Source organism: Lipotes vexillifer, unplaced genomic scaffold (assembly GCF_000442215.2).
Source record: "Lipotes vexillifer unplaced genomic scaffold, Lipotes_vexillifer_v1.1 scaffold61, whole genome shotgun sequence".
Lineage (NCBI taxonomy): Eukaryota > Metazoa > Chordata > Mammalia > Artiodactyla > Lipotidae > Lipotes > Lipotes vexillifer.
Genome location: NW_006787051.1, coordinates 2,784,166 through 2,804,263, shown reverse-complemented (window position 1 = coordinate 2,804,263; position 20,098 = coordinate 2,784,166). Strand labels below are relative to the sequence as shown.

The 20,098-nt window shown below is 35.7% G+C and overlaps 1 protein-coding gene across 1 annotated transcript; it reads left to right on the top strand.

The window, feature by feature from the left end:
- The first annotated feature begins 1,532 nt into the window (after positions 1-1,532).
- Positions 1,533-18,590, top strand: TMEM41B (transmembrane protein 41B). Its single transcript, XM_007459862.1, has 6 exons — positions 1,533-1,646; positions 3,782-3,910; positions 12,703-12,796; positions 13,441-13,545; positions 14,692-14,830; positions 16,241-18,590. The coding sequence occupies exons 1-6, from the start codon at positions 1,561-1,563 to the stop codon at positions 16,408-16,410; spliced, it is 723 nt and encodes a 240-aa protein (XP_007459924.1). The 5' UTR covers positions 1,533-1,560; the 3' UTR covers positions 16,411-18,590.
- The last annotated feature ends 1,508 nt before the right edge of the window (positions 18,591-20,098 follow it).

Here is a 20,098-nt window from a genome sequence, read left to right as displayed (position 1 = left end):
GCAAAAAAAAAAAAAAAAAAAGGAGCAGAACAATAACAAAGAATAAAAAATAAATAAAGTTAGAAAGATAAGAAATATACTAGATAAAATACAAGTAAAAATGAAATAGCAACACAGTAAAACAGAACCATAATAGCAAAAAGAAAAAGAATAAAAGCAGGAAAAGGCCTTGGCTGTGGGGGAGGGGCAGACTTAGGCAGGGGCAGGGCCTAGGCTCAGGACTGGAAAAGGGGTGGGGGGCGGGGCTTAGGCTCAGCACAGCTGGAGGGGGCCTCACAGTGGAGGCTCAGGCCTGGGGCCCCAGCAGGCTTGCTGGGACCCAAGTGGGCAGGGGCAGTACTGGCCAAGTTCCCTCTGATCCTCAGAGGTTCCCTCCCTGTCCCCACTGATCCCCTTCCTGTGAGTAGGGGATAACAGTGTGCCCTCGGTGTGCCCCTCCTCAGTGCCCACCTCCCGAGCGTGGGAACCCCTCCCCTCCCCTAGCCACCCCTCAGGGCACTGGTCCCATCTCGCCTCTACTTTTCCTCTCCCCCTCCCTCTCACAGCCCCAGGACCCACGCAGATGGAGGGGGCCTTGGAGGGTGGAGGATCATCCCTGGGACCTCAGCAGGCTCCCTGGGGCCTGAGTGGGTGGGGGAAACGCTGGCCACGTTCCCTTCCAATCCTCTGATCCCCTGACCGTCTCTCCCCATCCCCATTGATCCCCTCCCTGTAAGTGGGCCCCTGTGGGTGTGGGAGCCCTTCCTCTCCTCCAGGCACCCCTCAGGGGTGCCAGTCCCTCCTGCCTCCACTTCTCCTCCCCCTTCGCTCCCCACCACGCCCTACCCAGTCGCTCGTGGGTTCCTCCTGTTCCCTTAGGTGTCCAAAGTGCCCCACCATCACCTGGTAGGTGCCCTAGTTGTGAGGAGATGCAAACTCAGTGTACTCCACCATCTTGGCTCTGCCCACTTGCATATGATTTTTAAGATAACACTAAGATTACCTTGTTGGAGAATACAAACATATTCTCCCATTCTTGGAGTCACAGACAGAGCCACCCAAGACATTTGAGGTTCAACTATATTCTGAAGCCCTTGGTGTAAAGAGAAAGTGTAACATTCATCAGTTGCATTAGTGAATCTGTGGGTTCTTTCTCATGACAGTTTGAAGTAATTGCCAGATTACCTCATTTTTCTTAAGAGGCCATTCTGCCTATGCTGTTATCTCCCAATATAGATACATAAAACTGAAAGTCAGTGATAGCATTTAGAGCAATGCCCTTTTTTCCCCTTTGGCTTATCAACAAATCAGTGCTACAAATTCTGGTGTTCTGTTTTTCTGTGCTTCTAAAATGCATATATCCCTGCAAAGAACTATGGCCAGTTAATAAACATCAAATATGGTAGTATTTAAATTTTAATGTTACAGTGTTTTGGGCAAAAGTGTGAACAGTTTCTTGGGAGGAAAACCTTTCAGGAAATCATTTACTGGCTTGGAATACTGTCTTCCTCTATATTTATCTTAATTATAATTTTTTTTTTTTTTCCAGAGAAAGCCTGTGCAGAAGCTGGGTCAGCAAGAATGTCGCTTCTTATATTGGTGTCCATTTTCTTATCTGCCGCTTTTGTTATGTTTTTGGTATATAAAAATTTTCCTCAGCTTAGTGAGTAAGTATACTGAAAGCAATGGAAAATGTCTAGACATTTATAGAGATGAACGTGCATTGAAAGTTCAACTAATTTAAGGAACAGAACTGGCATAATAATTGTATGTCAGCTCTCATGGCTTGTAGCAAGTTCATATTGACACTGTAATTTAAATACTTCTTTCCAAATATGTCTCTTGATTTTCTATGCAAGGTTCTCCTAGTGCTGCTCCTCTAATTAAGGCATCTTTCTAATGGCTATGTTGAAAAACATAGCCACATTAATAAATTTATTGCATATTATTTTTTAATGTTAGTAGTGACCAAGTAAATTTATATTACAGTCCATAATAGATATTGACCTGCAGTTTGAGAAATACTGATGTCCTTTTTCTCTGCTTTATCCCTTTTTCCATCCCTGTTTTCTCCCTTCCTACTTTTCCGTGTCATCAGTTTTTGTCTGCCTCTATTCATCCATTTACTTCCGCACCACATCTCTGTCTCCTAGCTCTTTTTCTCTTCCCTGTTTTATAGAAATGACATGGTTTGAATAGGTACTTTTCACTGTCAAACACACTTTGTAAAAACACTTGTCTATCTAGTATACAGCCACAATTCCATAACAAAAACCTTGGGAGTGAAACGTATTTCAGAATTTAGAACTTTTCTATTTTGGAAAGATAACATGGAATAAATACTCTATATTATGTAGTATCTCCAGCAGGATCTGGGGCAGCACCCCATAATCAAATACATTAATATTTTTACAGTGAAACCTGTATTATAGAAGACTATGAAAAACTGTATATAAGTGTGGGTCAATTTTTGCTGACAGATTACAAAGAACTTTTGGTTTTCAGAGCTTTTTGAATTTTAGGGAAAAGATTATAGACCCGAAACATACTTTATGAGGATAAAATATCCCTGGGTTATTCAACCACAATAACAACACCCTTGGGTAATCATAGATTACATCAGAGACTACTAAAATGTAGTTAGACTTTCAACCAGGGCCAGCTTGGTGTGGTGATGGATAACTGTGAAATGTGATTTCAGGGTATAAGGAAGTTCCTCTAAATTTCTTTCATTAACACTTTCTTATGCTTGAAATTTTATAGATAAACTTATTTTTATTTTAATACTTTGATTTCTTACGTGAATATAAATGTCTTTGGGAGGATAGCATGTTGTATTGTTATGTTAATATTAGTATCATTGAATTTTGGATCTTTTCTCTTTTTAATCAAAGGAGTAGGAAATAAAGAGCTGACTGAAAGAGGGAAAGAATATAGAGTGTAGATTAAGGTTGTTTTGGATCCCAATCTGCTCTAAGAAATATAACACTTTTATATAATAATATGCTGTTATAAATCTTTTATATTCTGCCTATTTCTTTCTGTGTGTGTATATGTGTGAGATGCATGCACACGCCTATAAAGAGCTTTTTTAAGCTTTTAAATGTATAAATGAGAAAACCCATTTTAGTTTACCTGCTATTTTTATAGGACTTAAACAACATTCTGTCATTGTTCTGCAGGGTTAGTTAAATTTCATCATGTAAACAAATGGGTACAGTAAATGGGTACAATATACATTAAACACAAAGGTGATTATTTGGGGCTTTTATAAACAGAACATTCAGTTCCAAACAAGGCACCAGATATAAAGTAAAATTAATAGAAAGTGACAAGTGTTTTAAGTTTTTATCTGAACTTTGAGCTGGGATATTCAAGAAAAGATGTGAACTACAAATTCATTGAAATTTTTACTTAATTTCGGTTGTAATTGATTATTGACTTCAGTTTATCATGAGGATTACCCAAAATGATGTTCAGTATGTTTTAAATATGCTAATAACATCAGTGGTTCATTTCTTAATTCAAAATTTACTCCAGTGTTTGAGCAAATGCTTTTTAACCTTTAGTTTGGGTCATGCTGAATTTTCAAATGGATTATATATCTCATGAAATTATATTAAAGCATTAAAAAACAAATACTTTATAGACTTTGAACTTAAATTTTGTGAATTTATGCTTAGCATATTACAGATCAAGGCATCAAATCATTTTGGATAAAACTTCATGTTTTGAACTTGACTTTAATGTGAATTATCTTGGCAAATTTCTATTTAAAATTTTTTTCACTTTATTTCTTTAGAGAAGAAAGAATGAATATGAAGGTTCCCAGAGATATGGATGATGCCAAGGCTCTAGGAAAAGTTTTATCCAAATATAAGGACACCTTTTACGTACAAGTACTTGTAGCTTATTTTGCTACATATATTTTGTATCCTTTTAACTGAAAAATGTTTTCTAGTTTTGTTTAAGAAAAAGGTTTTAAAAGATTTGCTGCTCAGTTATATGTAACTATTTTTCCTTTTAAAAATTGTTAATGCAGTATAACCTTAAATAAGATATTGAAAAATGAGAATGAAAAAATTCTCATTTTAATCCTTTCTCTTCAAGTCAGTTGTCATTTCTGAATATTTATTACCAGTTTTTCTATTTTCTGCTTATTTCACTTATAAACTTTTTTTCTTTCCTTTGTATTATTCAAGATAATGATTTTATTTAGGATTATTTTATTAGTTAATTGATTGTCTTAATTTAAATAATTTTGAATTAATAATCACCGTACCATAAATTAAAAAAAATTCCCTTAGGTTTGAAGATATAATTTGTATTTAATTTTTGCTTTTCTAGATGTTGTGTTGTGAATCATTTGCTCATGATTTTTTTCTTCCATTTGATGGTTTTCTTGGTAAAAAAATCCTATGAGAGTAACTAGTCATGTAAAGGATATGAATTTTTTTTTTTACAGTTCTTAGTATGTATTTCTTTGTTTTATATAGAAATACATGTTGTATTTTAACTAGGCAGGGAAATTGCTTTATTCTTTCTACATATTTTCAAACTGCCTATGCAACTGGTGATTAGCCTTCCAATTTGTGGATGTTAATTTCTAATTTTTGTATCTTTTATTCTAATCCAATGTATTTTCCAAATCTTCTTGGTTAATGAAAGACATTAACTCTTTTTTTTTTAAACATCTTTATTGGAGTATAATTGCTTTACAATGTTGTGTTAGTTTCTGCTGTATAACAGAGTGTCAGCTATATTTTATTCTAATCCAATGTATTTTCCAAATCTTCTTGGTTAATGAAAGACATTAACTCTTTTTTTTTTAAACATCTTTATTGGAGTATAATTGCTTTACAATGTTGTGTTAGTTTCTGCTGTATAACAGAGTGAATCAGCTATATATATACAGATATCCCCATATCCCCTCCCTCTTGTGTCTCCTTCTCACCCTCCCTATCCCACCCCTCTAGGTGGTCACAAAGCATGGAGCTGATCTCCCTGTGCTATGCAGCTGCTTCCCACTAGCTATCTATTTTACATTTGGTAGTGTATATATGTCAATGCCACTCTCTCACTTCGTCCCAGCTTACCCTTCCCCCTCCCTGTGTCCTCAAGTCCATTCTCTATGTCTGCATCTTTTTAATTTATTTAATTAATTAATTTATTTATGGCTGTGTTGGGTCTTCGTTGCTATGCACAGGCTTTTTCTAGTTGTGGCGAGTGGGGGCTACTTTTCCTTGTGGTGTGCAGGTTTCTTATTGCAGTGGCTTCTCTTGTTGTGGAGCATGGGCTCTAGGTACGCGGGCTTCAGTAGTTGTGGCACACGGGCTCAGTAGTTGTAGCTCGTGGGCTGTAGAGCGCAGGCTCAGTAGTTGTGGTGCATGGGCTTAGTTGCCCCACAGCATGTGGGATCTTCCCGGACCAAGGCTTAAACCAGTGTCCCCTGCATTGGCAGGCGGATTCTTAACCACTGCACCACCAGGGAAGTCCCTACATTTGCATCTTTATTCCTGTTCTGCCCCTAGGTTCATCAGAACATTTTTTTTTTTAAGATTCCATATATATGTGTTCGCATATGGTATTTGTTTTTCTCTTTCTGACTTACTTCACTCTGTATGATAGACTCTAGGTCCATCCACCTCACTACAAATAACTCAATTTCATTTCTTTTTATGGCTGAGTAATATTTCATTTATATATGTGCCACATCTTCTTTATCCATTCATCTGTCGATGAACACTTAGGTTGCTTCCATGTCCTGACTATTGTAAATAGTGCTGCAGTGAACATTGTGGTACATGGCTCTTCTTGAATTATGGTTTTCTCAGGGTATATGCCCAGTAGTGGGATTGCTGAGTCGTATGGTAGTTCTATTTTTAGTTTTTTAAGGAACCTCTATTCTGTTCTCCATAGTGGTTGTATCAATTTACATTCCCGCCAACAGTGCAAGAGGGTTCCCTTTTCTCCACACCCTTTCCAGCATTTATCGTTTGTAGATTTTTTGATGATGGCCATTTTGACTGGTGTGAGGGGATACCTCATTGTAGTTTTGATTTGCCTTTCTCTAATAATTAGTGATGTTGAACATCCTTTCATGTGTTTGTTGGCAATCTGTATATCTTCTTTGGAGAAATGTCGACATTAACTCTTGATGTTGTAACGGTAATCATTTTCCTTTTCCAAATCAGCTTTCTAAAAGGCATATTAATTATTTTGTTAATTCTCTCAAAATATTTCTATTCTTGCTTCCTCTCTTATTTCCTGAATTTCTTTTGGTTTGTTGGACTTTTCAGCTAAAGTTTTTTTCTCATAAAATTCAGTAGTATTTTATTTTCTTAGATTTTTATTGGATTAGATATTATGTATTTAACATATAGATGTTCCTGTATTTACCTCCTTATGCAGATGTTTTGAGTGTATACTTAAAACACATTGGACCAGTTATTCCTGGCATAAACAACTTAGTGACAAGTACGGTTATAATAGCTTTTGCTGCTAATACAAACATTACTCCTTTACCCAACTGGTGAAGATAACATTTATATTTAGGTAGTGTGCTGTGTGTGGGCACTTTGTCATTATCCTCCCTATTTATTAGAAAAATTCAAATTTGGGGGTAATTTGAAGAATGATTATTATGCACCTGTCTTTCCACAGTTCTTTGGGACAGTTATTTGTAAAGTAATTTAATTATATACTGACTGTTCTAAGAAATTCACACCTGCTGCCTTTTCCTACTTCCCATTTCATCACTTACCTGTAAAAACCAAAGTGTTAGGCTTGTAGGTTATTTTGCATTTATTAACTTTAACCATAAAAAATATTTTCCCCAGGGCTTCCCTGGTGGCACAGTGGTTGGGAGTCCGCCTGCCGATGCAGGGGACATGGGTTCGTGCCCCGGTCCGGGAAGATCCCACATGCCGCGGAACGGCTGGGCCCGTGAGCCATGGCCGCTGAGCCTGCGCGTCCGGAGCCTGTGCTCCGCAGCAGTGAGAGGCCTGCGTACCATAAAAAAAAAAAATTTTTTTTCCCCAAATAAGAAACATTTGGTTCAGCCCTTTCATTTGGCTTTTATAAGGTTTTTGTGAACATTTTGTGAATGAGGCATATAGTTTCTATTTACTTTGGAAAGTCATCTTTTTCTACCCCATTTTGCGCCCTAGCTTTGGAAGGATTCATAGCTGAGGGATAAAGGGGTTACCCACCCATAGGGCCAGAGAGCCAGTTAGCATAAGTGAATCTAGACCATCTATGGCAGAATAAATGTTGTAGCCTAGTTGTCTTAATATCCATATGTAAATTAGTAGGAAAAAAATAAAGTGACTTGTAGAAAGTGAATTAAAAGTGTAGGAATAGGGACTTCCCTGGTGGCGCAGTGGTTAAGACTCCACGCTCCCAGTGCAGGAGGCCCGAGTTTGATTCCTGGTCGGGGAACTGGCTCCCACATGCATGCAACAACTAAGACCCAGCACAACCAAATAAATTAATTAAATAAATATTTTTTTAAAAAAGGGATAGGAATAGGTTTATTATTATAAAATACATTTGGTTTAAATTTTAAATGAATCATTGGTTAATATTGTCAATTCAGCAGGTTTTATTGCATATGGTTACTATTTGCTTAATAATTAAGGTATTGTAGTGATTCTGCATTGTTTTAGATTTTTAAAAAATTTATTTATTTATTTTTGGTTGCATTGGGTCTTTGTTGCTTTGCACGTCTTTCTCTAGTTGCGGCAAGCGGGGGCTACTCTTCATTGCTGTGGCTTCTCTTGTTGTGGAGCTTGGGCTCTAGGCATGCGGGCTTTAGTAATTGTGACACGTGGGCTCAGTAGTTGTGGCTTGTGGGCTCTAGAGCGCAGGCTCAGTAGTTGTGGCGCACCGGCTTAGTTGCTCCATGGCATGTGGGATCTTCCCGGACCAGGGATCGAACCTGTGTCCCCTGCATTGGCAGGTGGATTCTTAACCACTGCACTACCAGGGAAGCCCCTGTTTTAGATTTTTTATAGGATAATTTGTTAAATCTATATCTTTTCTTATAATTTTCTATTTATTTTACACTCTGGAATCTTAAGCTCTGAGTGTTAAAAAGGTACTTTTTAAACTCAGTGAACAAAAGAGAAGACTTATCTTTGGGTGTATAATAAGTACAGCGCTGATTAATACAAGTATAATGTGAGCCACATGCAGTTTAAAAATTTTCTAGTTAGTGCATTAAGGAAAGTAAGAATAAATTAATTTTAATTAATTTTAATACATTTTACTTGAATTGAAATGTCAAAAATATCATTTTAACATGAAACCACATAAAAATTATTACTATTTCACATTCTTTTTTTTGTACCAACTCTTTAAAATGTGTATATTTCAGACTCATAGCACATCTCAGTTCAGACCTGGCACATTTTAGTGTCTCTTCCCCACAGCCACATGTAGCTAGTAGCCATTGTATTCAGCAGTGCACTACTAGTACTTTCATTGGTAATACCTATTTCAAACTCTTGTATGTTAATTACTTTTTACATTATAATTACTTATTTTAACTTTAGCTTTCATCCATTTAACCAGAAAGTACTAATTATATGCTAAGTACAGTCTAGTGTTTTAAGCATTCAAAACCAAAACAACTATTTCCATCTGGAATAATGGGAATTATGGGTAGAGATACGGTATAGTCATTCTAGACATAGCAAGTCTAGGTCAGAGCTTATAAGCACAGGGCACGGTTAGGAAGTGATCAGTAGTCCAGTTTTGCTGGTATATAGGGTGTGAGAAGGGGAGGATTTGAGAAATAAGTTTAGGAAGGTAGGCTAGACATTGCACTCAGATTGTAGAGAAGTTTGAGTACAGGCTAAGGAATATAGAATATTGATTTGGTATTGGATAGTCATTGAGGACTTTTGAGCTGTGGATGACAAAAGAAAGGATATCTTTAAAAACGAATAAAAATGTTTACCTATGGAGAGAGATGAAACAGGGATGGAAGTGAAACTTCTCTAAGTGTATTTTATTGTATAGATTTGACTTTAGAACCAATATTTCACATAATTATAAAACCAATTAAATCAAATTGAAAAAAGAAACAGAAATCTTAAAAATCTAAAGTAACCTCACACCTGTTAGTAGGATGGCTACTAATCAAAAAGAAAAAAAAACCCAGAAAGTAACAAGTGTTGGCAAGGATATGAAGAAATTGAAATCCCTGTGCACTGTTGATGGGAGCATAAAATGGTTTGGCTGCTGTGAAAAACAATATGGCATTTCCTCAAAAAATTAAAAATAAGATTCAGCAGTCCCATTTCTGGGTGTATACCTGAAAGAATTGGAAGCAGGGTCTCAAGAGATACTTGCACACCCATGTTCATAGCAGCATTATTCACAGTAGCCAAAAGGCGGAAACAACTCAAGTGTCCTTTACTGGATGAATGAAACAAAGTGTGGTATATACATACAATGGAATATTATTCAGCCTTAAAAAGGAAGGAAATTTTGAAACATATTACAAAATGGATGAACTTTAAGGACATTATGCTAAGCAAACTAAGCCTATCACAAAGATATGCTATATGATTCCACTTACATGAAGTACCTAGAGTAGCCCAATTCATAGAGACTGAGAGTAAAAGGATGGTTGTCAGGGAGTTGGGGGAGGGGGGAGTGGGGAATGTTATTTAAGGGGTATAGAGTTTCAGTTTTGCAGGATGAGAAGAGTTCTGGAGATTGCTTGCACAACAGTGTGAAAGTACTTAATGTTATTGAACCATACACTTAAAAATGGTTAAGATGGTAAATTTTATGTTATGTATATTTTAACAAAATTTTAAAAAATTAAACAATCTAAAGCAAAATGAAACAAATTTAACAATATATTGAGTTGATGGGGATTTGACTACCTAGAAGAATTATTTCAAATTGTTTCCTTGAAAAAAGTAATTTGTGTGTCCCTTCTGGGATAAATCTTAAGGACAAAAGATTTGAAAGAAATCTTAAACTATTTTCAGTTGCTGTATTGTTCTGAAATTTTAAAATATGTGATATTAATGTGTCTAGTATATATATACACACGTGTGTATATATATATATGTGTGTGTATATATATATATACTTAATAGTATGTCAAGGAAATAGCTAATTATGTTTATGACGTTAAGAACCAAGATTTTTCAGTGTTAGAGAAAAGAAATACAAATCTATACAAAGCTGGAAAGTTAAGGTCAAATTATATCCCCATGCAGAGAGAATGGCTTTGTTAACACTATAAGGTAAATGACAGCGGAATGATATAGGTATAAGTATAACTGATTCACTTTGCTGTATAGCAGAAACTAACACAACATTGTGAATCAACTATACACCAATAAAAATTAATTTTAAAAAAATGACAAAAGAACATATTAAACCTCCCTAAGGGATACAATAGGCAAAGTTCAAAAAGTGGTAAATTCTGCAAATGACCCAGTTTCTTCAACAAGTAAATTACAAGACAAAAAAAAGAACCAAACCTGTAGTTAAGTGCTGTGGAGAGCAAATACCATGTGTGGACCTTTTTTGTCCTGATTTGAACAAACCAGCTGTCCAAAAAAAAAAAAAAAAAAAATTTAAGACTCTTGGGAATTGTGAGCACACTCAATAGCTACTTATGATAGTTAGGAATTTTGGTTAATTAATCTCTGACAATGGTATTATAGTTGTGTTAAAAAGAAAAGGAATCCTTATCTTTTAAAGGTATTAGTGTAGTTGTACATGTAATGATATGTCTTGGATTTGCTTCAATATAATCAAAGTTAGAGGATATAGAGAAAACCAGATTGGTTGTATGTTAATTGTTGAAGCTGTATATGGGAATATAGGGCATCATAATACTAGTTTCTCTACTTTCATATGTGTTTGAGACTTTCCATTAAAAGATTCTAAAGAGCCCTGAAATAACTAAGTTTAATTTTTAAAATTTTTAATGGAGGCATCCAGTAGACTGCTGGGAAATTTGAGACTGGTATTTAATTAGAAAAGTTGAATCAGAGATAGAGAATTCAAAGTTATCTATCATCTATCTATCTATCTATCATCTATCTATCTGTCACTATATGCTTGAAGCCATGTGTACATCCATATACATGGAAATGACTGAATTTATCAAAGAAAAGTGAGAGATTAGCTAACAGAATGTTAGAGAAATCTCAGGTTTGAGGGTGAGGAGAAGAGAAAAACTAGAGAAGTAATGATCTGTAACACAGAAGAAAAATACAGTTCACTGGAGGTGAGTTTTACACTGAAGGATGTTTAATCCTATGCAAGGGTCAATAGAAAATTCTTACTGAGAAAAAGTCATTACTTTTGTCCAGGAGGGGGTTTCAGTAGAGTGAGGGATGGTTAAACCAGGTTGCAAGGGAGGCAGTGAAGATGAGAGGCAGTCACTGGATAGGATACCTTGCTCAAGGAAGAGCCTAGGTTTTCTTTAGTGTGTAGGCATCTGAGTGGTTTTATACAGAAGGGATCTGTGCAAGAGCAAGAAGTTAAAGATAAAAGAACTCAGGAAGAAGGAGATTGAAATGAAAACAAGAGTAAAGTGGGAACTAGAGGAAAAAAGGAAGGATGGGTAAAGATAGAAATTTTAAAGTAGAAGGGAGAGATGTTGAAGGAATTCACTCAGTCTGTCTGACTTACAAGTAAATCACGTTATGGGTGATGCAGAGGTCCAGGCCAAAACTAGGAACTAGAGAGACGTAGGAAAAAAACATAATTCTGTTTTAAAAATAAGATTTCTGACTTTTACTATATTTTGTAACCCTTATTCTTTTTTAAATGAGTAGTAAGTTGAGGTAAATGTCCAAAAGTTAAATTAGAAATAGTAATTATTATACATTATATTGTACCTGTATTTCCATTGAAATCATGTTTCCTAAAAATATTTGAGAGTAAAAATCCAATGCATTAGGGGCTTCCCTGGTGGCGCAGTGGTTAAGAATCCGCCTGCCAATGCAGGGGACCCGGGTTCAAGCCCTGGCCTGGGAAGATCCCCTATGCCACAGAGCAACTAAGCCCGTGCGCCACAACTACTGAGCCTGCGCTATAGAGCCTGCGAGCCACAACTACTGAGCCCATGTGCCACAACTACTGAGCCCATGTGCCACAACTACTGAAGCCCGTGCGCCTAGAGCCCGTGCTCCCCAACAAGAGAAGCCACTGCAATGAGAAGCCTGCACACTGCAACGAAGAGTGGCCCCCGCTCCCCACAACTAGAGAAAGCCTGTGCCCAGCAATGAAGACCCAATGCAGCCAAAAATAAATAAATTTTTTAAAAAAGAGCCCTTTTTAAAAAAAAAAAATCCAGTGCATTAGAGAAACATGTCATTTACAAGATTATTGAAGACTTCTGTTCTCTTTCTTTTTTCCTGCCCCGCGTCCCCCCCCCCCAAAGTGCCCAGTTCCTCTCTATCTGGTACACATTCAGTATTTGTCTTTGTTTTCTCTTAGTAGCACACTCTAATTAGCATTGATTTATGATAATGTTAGTAAATGGTTATAAAGGTATTGCAGCTGTAGAATCATGGTTTTTTTTTAAACTTTGGGTATAATTTTACTTTTTTTAATACTGAAATATGAATATAATCTTATTAACATCTAATTTCTGTATTGATACTTTTTTTCTGGATTGTTGGATTTGTGGTTTAAAAATTCATTTAATTATGTTTTAATCCTTAACTTAGAAGTTAACAGCTTGCAAACATTTGCTATTCCGGGCTCTATATTTCTCAGTATACTCTCAGGGTTTCTTTATCCCTTTCCACTAGCCTTATTTCTTGTTTGTTTGGTAAGTATATAAAATGAAATCGGGAGACTAGAAAGAAATAACTTTAAATAGAATGATGGGAATGCAGATGGCATCCTAGTCCCACTAGTCTCTGGAAGCATAGACTTATTAGTTTTAAAAGGGGTTTAATGTTACAGTAATATCTGTTAAGTCCCTCCATAAGGAGATGTTATAGTTTGGCTTTTTTCTAGAACAGGGTTATCATAGACTTAATTGCATTTATAGGCTCTGTTCTAGCCTTTGCTTTCTATATTGTTTTGTAATTCACATAGTCCAAGAATGTTGGTGGGCCCAAGGAGTTAAGTCCCATGGCAGGAGGTGGTGTTTTCAAGCATAGGAATTGAAAAAATATTGCTCTTGAAGTTTTATTCATAGGCTAATGGCTAACATTAACTATTTGGATATAGTCACTAAGTTTAATCACAAGTGCCAGTTTGTTTTAGCTGGTGTCATTTTAGTTATAATTTGGTCAGAGAAAGGACTAGATCAGATGGGTTCTTGTGCTCTGCTCAAGAGTTGTTACGCAGAGTATCCACCCCATACCCCAAAAGAAAGAAACTAGTTGAGGTTTGCCTTAGGTGAATATATCCATGTGAATAAGATGGAAAAGTACAAAGTGCTTATGAGTTCTTGTTATTTTGTAGTGTTCTGGACTCGGTGCCTCATTCTGCTATATGCTCTCCTATTTAGTTGGGAGGCCAGTTGTCTATAAATACCTAACTGAGAAAGCAGTAAAATGGTCACAGCAGGTAAACATGTATTTTTAAATTATTTGATCTAATTCTTTGGCTACTTGGGGGGTCAGTGTATAATATCTACATAAATTAACTCAGACTCAGGGCTTTGATAAAAATGATCTTTTGAAAATTAAGTGGTAGGCAAATAATGAATGTTAATAATTTCAAATATGATGTTTTTGTATCTGTAACAGTAATCTTAATTCTTTATTCCTAATAACTTCAATCAGAGCACAAAAGTCAAAGTGTCAATGTAAAGGCATCCATATATTTAGACACCTCACCTGTTTTGTGTTGATGCAGGTTGCTGTCAGTGGGTCTCTGAAAAACTTGTATCAGCCAACTCTTTTAATGCATTTCATCAGTGGGAAGAACTTATCTTCCGTTAGGGTCTCTGCAAAGACTAGCAGTGATAAATGGAAGGTCTACTGCCCAGGAAAGTCTAGCATAGTATTGCTAAGAATCTTATTCTTATAAAGAATCAGAAGAAGGAGACTGTTAAATCAGAGGAATTTTAGAAATTTACCCCTTTGTTTTACAGGTTAGGAAATTAAGAGGAATTAAGCATTTTGTCCAAAATCAAAATCACTATTTGTGTAGCAAGATCTAGGAAGTATAAACTGTAATCAGTGCTTTTATTTAGTCAGCTAAATGTTTCTATATGCTTGTTTAACCTCATTTATCAATGATGAATGAATTCACTCATGTGAAGTATATTAACATAAAGATAATCTGAATTTTTAATTGGAGGCCAGGTTTATTGATGTACTATACTAGCCCTTTATATTACAGGACGTTAAAGGCATTAAAAAGTTGGTCATTTGATATCTATCTTATATATAGTTATAAATTTAATTTTGCCTTTTTAGGTTTAAAATGTTGTTGAGCCATATTATCTAGGCTGATGTAGAGCCATCTTTAGTAGTATAACATTGCACTATAAGCACAATCTTAAAAACTTTCATCTGATGTTATTCAGCTCTGGTAATGAATATTTGATAAGCAGTTCATTGTCATTTTCAAGCTCCTTATTTGATCATTTCTGTTGGGTAAATGCTGAGCTATTAGGGATAAGAATTTGAAATAAGGTATTTTATAATCAGTTTATTTTCAGGCTTGGCTTTATCTTGATCCTAACTTGTTTCTTTCTTGTGACAGGTTGAACGTCATAGAGAACATCTCATTAACTACATTATATTTTTGAGAATAACACCATTTCTGCCTAACTGGTTTATTAATATTACATCTCCTGTGATAAACGTGCCATTGAAAGTTTTTTTTATTGGCACTTTTCTAGGTAAGCCCCTCTGGTTCATGCTGTGTTAGAACTCATTGTGTACATGTCTAGCAGTGTCCAGCTGGGCTAGATTTTGTGCTCTTTGCAGGCATGCCAGCACCATATATAACTGGTGGGCACAGAGCCTGGCCCATATAAATAGATGCTCGGAATTGTTTGTTGGATTGTGTCGATTTAAATTTTTTTTAAACAAGAGCACTCTCTGCTGCATATTTTTTTAATCATGTAGAATTAAGTAGGACTTTTTAACTCCATTCTCTCCCTCAGTGGAGAGAAAAAAAAAAATTGAAGATGCCTTTTTTGGGTACTTTCTCCTTTGTCTTCTAATCAGGTACTGAAGTACTTCAATTTTCAGTAGAAAATTGATCCTTTTTATTAACATAGAACTTATTATGGGCATTACTGAAAGTTTGAGGGAAAGCAAGGATGAACAAGAAGTTTCTTGCTTTCAAGGAGCTAACACTTAATTTTGAAATTAATCAGTGGGTGTAAAGATTCATTTATATATTTGTGAATTCTGATAGTTCTTTAGTAAGAGTATTCTGCTTTTCTTCCAAATTTAAGGTGAATTGTTTAGATACCAACAAAATGAGCAGATTCCTCAAGTATTGACTGTCTGTTAAAACTTTACGATAATACTTAATTTTTTATTGCTATTTTTAGAAAAATTTATAGACAAACTTAAAAATCTTAGCAGGTTCTCTATAAAAGTGGGAAAAAAATCTTAACGGGGTAATTTTGGATTTTGTAAAATAATAGTACACTTATAGAATCAGAAGAGAGAATTTTTGTACTGTCTCCTTATTTTACAGATGAAATACCTAGAGATAAAGTTAACTTCAGCTTTGGCTAAAGTAATTTTTCCAATTTGTTCTGGCTTTTCATAAAATGTGGCTGTTCTACCATGCTTTTGTATAAACTGCTCTTTTTACTCATATATTTTGAGTATCTTTCCATTTCTGAGTATCTCCTACCACTCATTTTTAAGTATACTGTATCAAGGGTGAATGACAATTTACTCAATCTTATTTTTGAAGACTTAGATTGTTTCTAGATTTTTATTATTATAATTCTTTGATGAGCATCCTTGAGACTAGATCTTTGTTCATATACATTAATATTTCCTAAAGTCGAAATTGATGGATCATAGCACATTCATTTTTTAAGGCTGTTGATAAATTTTGTAAAATTATTTTCTGGAGACTTTCCTTGGGTTTTTAAATTCATTATCGTTAAGCGCTGATTATGAAAGACTGAATTCTTTATATGGAAATAAACTTGAGGGGCTTTAAATTAAAATTTTCAAATTGTAAATCACTATATTCTTAGAAGAAATTGTATACACACAGTATTTTAATTTTTAAAAAGAATTGATTGTTTTTTACCATATGTTTTTACTCTCTATTTTAGGTGTTGCACCTCCCTCTTTTGTAGCAATTAAGGCAGGAACAACATTGTACCAGCTTACAACAGCAGGGGAAGCTGTTTCCTGGAACTCAGTATTTGTTCTAATGATTTTGGCTCTTCTTTCTATTCTGCCAGCCATCTTCCAAAAAAAACTAAAGCAGAAATTTGAGTGAATAATCCTCTGGGTTTTAGTTTTCCTATCATCATCATCATCATCATCTCTCAGGATTGGCAGGTTTATGTGTTAAAATCACCTCTTCAGTAAATGAAACAGGAATTTGTAAAATAAAATTTCCTATCTGGTGGTTAAAATAATGTATTTAAGTGGCAAAGGAGAGAAGAAATAAAAATGGAAATTGGTATACCATGAAAAGTGCTGTCAGTAGTTATGATAGACATCTCCTAAATTACTATTCCAAGGCTATAGATAATAAATGTAGCAGCATAGTAGGAAATTCTTGACCCAACTGATTAACTCAATATATTTCATGAACTGGCCGTAAATACTTACCCTTGACCTGATAATTTAATATTTTTCTCTCTATTCCATACTATAACTAAAATAGGAAAAGCAAATACAAAATTCAAAAGCAAAGATACAGTATTGCTGTTTTGACTAATGTCAGCCTTCTTTCAGAGCATAAACTTGAAAACTACAGCTCAAAAGAGATTTACATTTTCTTCCTTTTTACCTTTGAGGTAGTAGACTTGTTTTGAAGTTGCATCTTAGTGGACTACTGAATTTGGAAAAGATATCAAGTTATATCTAGTGAATTTTATTTTTGTCTTCTGTTCTAGATTATCACAGATTGGTCTGAAATGTAAAATTCTGACCAGTCTGTTTTCATCTGTTTCCTAGCTTTCAAAATATTTCCACTGTGCATATACAAAATGGCAATGACATGATAATTGTATCATATTGGTGTTGATAATTTATATTCAGATAATATTTTGTTACACAGTTCCCCTTTACTATCTCAAAAGGGTATCACAAAAGCAAACATTCAAAGTATGCAGTTTTTAGATGTTAGATTAATTATGTTACTTTATATTTTGAAACAAAAGCAGTGTCAGTACAGCACTCAAGTAGTTGAATATAGTTTATTTGTTCCAATGACTGTAAAATTTACCTCATTTATTTATTAGTCTGGTCATTAAAGTATGTATTAATCCTTTTTTATGCATGATACATAAGAATGCCTTGTTCATTTCTAGTGATGGCTTTTTTTGTTTGGGGCTGCTTTTGATTAATGCAGTTTCCCTATTTAGGGTTTTTACTTTTTATATCTCAAAGTAAAATTAAATTCTCATATGGTAACTACTATTTAAATAGTCCTGGAAAAACTAAACAGCTTTTTGCTGCTTGCTTAATGGTAATAGCCTCGATCCCTTGATTCTAGGACATAAAGTAAAGTACTCTGTCAGTTTTACCTTCACCCAAGACTGTCATGTTGAAAAGTACTTTAGCTGTGGAAGAAATCCTTGTATGTTTTTATTGTGAGAGGTATGATCAGCCTCAAAGCCAGTTTCTACTACATAATGTGGACTGATTATTTTTTCTATCGCAGTATTAACAAATGGATTTATTGTAAATACAGAAAAATATATTAATTAATATACTATTCTTATGTCACCTGGACTTTTGTGTGAAATTATTTATTGTTATTTCTAGCAAGGTTTTCTTCCTTTCTTATTGACCAGAGACTGAGTGATAAAGCTTTTGTTATTTTTACAAACACAACATAGCCTTTTTGGACAAAGCTCACTAAATATTACTGTATAAAATGTAATTGAGTAAATTTTTATCAGACTTTTAAAAATAAGAGTTTGGACTCAGGAGCAGCCTCACTATTTATTCCATTATGTATATATTGTACTTACTCTATTCTCAGAGTATTTTCCCTATCCTTATCACTGATCCTGTCCCTTTGCTGATTATTTTTTCTGTTAGAAAACTGTAGTTGTAACTTAAGGTGAGGTATATTTTCTTCTCCCAAGAGAATAGCCAGTCTTTCCACATTCATCATCATTGTCTGTCAAGAAAGAACCTTCAGCAGGCTGAACTCTAAATGCATTTGGTGGCCTATATTCATGGATTCACAGAGTTGGCCTGATGCCAGATGTAGATTCAAGCTTCAGCCACATCTTGAAGACAGCTACATAGTAATAACCACCAGAGGGAAAGTATGTGTAGTGGGGAGGCGAGCAGGCTAACTAGGAAGTTGACACACTGAGACTGTTCACCTCTTAGTTAATGGCCTCTCTCTGGAGCTCTATTACTTTGAGTGTAATATTTCTAAAACACTTAATAAATGTAAATTAAAATGTAAGAAGAATAAATTGTACTGAAAAACTTAAATGTAGCACTTGGGATTCATTTCATGGAAGTATTTGTATTTAAAAAAAACTTTCATTGAATAAAAATATTCTTTTGAAATCCTGTGCACATTTTCACCTCTAAGAACAAAGAAATTGTTTTTTAAACCTTTAATTTTTATAGTTGGCTTTTGAGAATCTTAAGGCATTTAAAATTTAAATTGTAGAGGTAAGTAAGTACAGGTAAACATTTATTTAAGTATCTGTATATATAATTTCTCTATAAAGGAATTGATCTCGGAGAGAGCAGTGAGCAATCCTGAAGAGAGATTTTAGTTCCCTGCCCAGGAATTCGACCTAGGTAGCTTGGATGAAAACCAGGAATCGTAGCCACCAGATCACCAGGGGCTAGAGGCTAGAAGCAAAGTGGCCCTAGCTCTTTCCCCTGTTTGAAAGGAAGAATGTCTTGTTTAAGGAGGCAAAAACTAAAAACAGGTACAAGGTTTATTATTAAAGACAGCACAACGTATGGGAGAGCACACAGAGAAGCAGTTTGTTTAAGACAAGTAAGGCAGAAATACACACCCAGAGAGAAAGGGTATGGGCATCCTCTCTAATGAGGAGGAGCACAGTAAGTCAGAAGCCAGGCAGGAATACACACCTGGAAAGGAGTGTGGGCGTCCTGAATGAGGAGCGCAATAAAGAGGTGATTTAAATCACATATAGGACAGCCCTTCCAGGTCTTTGTTCACATTTAGGCAATTATCTTGTTTCTTTTTTCACACATGACTGGTCCTAGGACTCTCCCCAACATGCATGTGCAACTTTTTTTTTTTTTTTTTGCGGTACGCGGGCCTCTCACTGCTGTGGCCTCTCCCGTTGCGGAGCACAGGCTCCGGACGCGCAGGCTCAGCGGCCATGGCTCACGGGCCCAGCCGCTCCGGGGCACGAATCCATGTCCCCTGCTTCGGCAGGCGGACTCAACCACTGTGCCACCCGGGAATCCCTGTTTAGATGTTTTAAGGTGGATCTTATTGCAGTTTCAATGCTCTACTGATTATTGCTCTTTCTCTTTTTTCTTCCTTACCTGGGGAAAACTTGCTAAGCTGGGTGACTTCGGAGGATGTTGTTTAAGCTCTAGGCCTCATTTTTCTCATCTGGACTAAGTGAGCTCTAAGGTCCAGGTTCCTTACAGCTCAGACATGATAGGATTCTCTGAAATTAATGAGATACATTAATAGACCCTTCTAACTAAAAATATTAAATTAAGCAGCCTTTGCTTTGTCTAGCTTGTTTTTTTTTTTGTTTTAAAAATTTATTATTTTTTGGCTGTGTTGGGTCTTCGTTGCTGCGTGAGGGCTTTCTCTAGTTGTGGTGAGTGGGGGCTACTCTTCATTGCAGTGTGCGGGCTTCTCATTGCAGTGGCTTCTCTTGTTGTGGAGCACGGGGTCTAGATGCGCAGGCTCAGTAGTTGTGGCTCACGGGCTCTGGAGTGCAGGCTCAGTAGTTGTGGTGCACGGGCCCAGTTGCTCCGTGACATGTGGG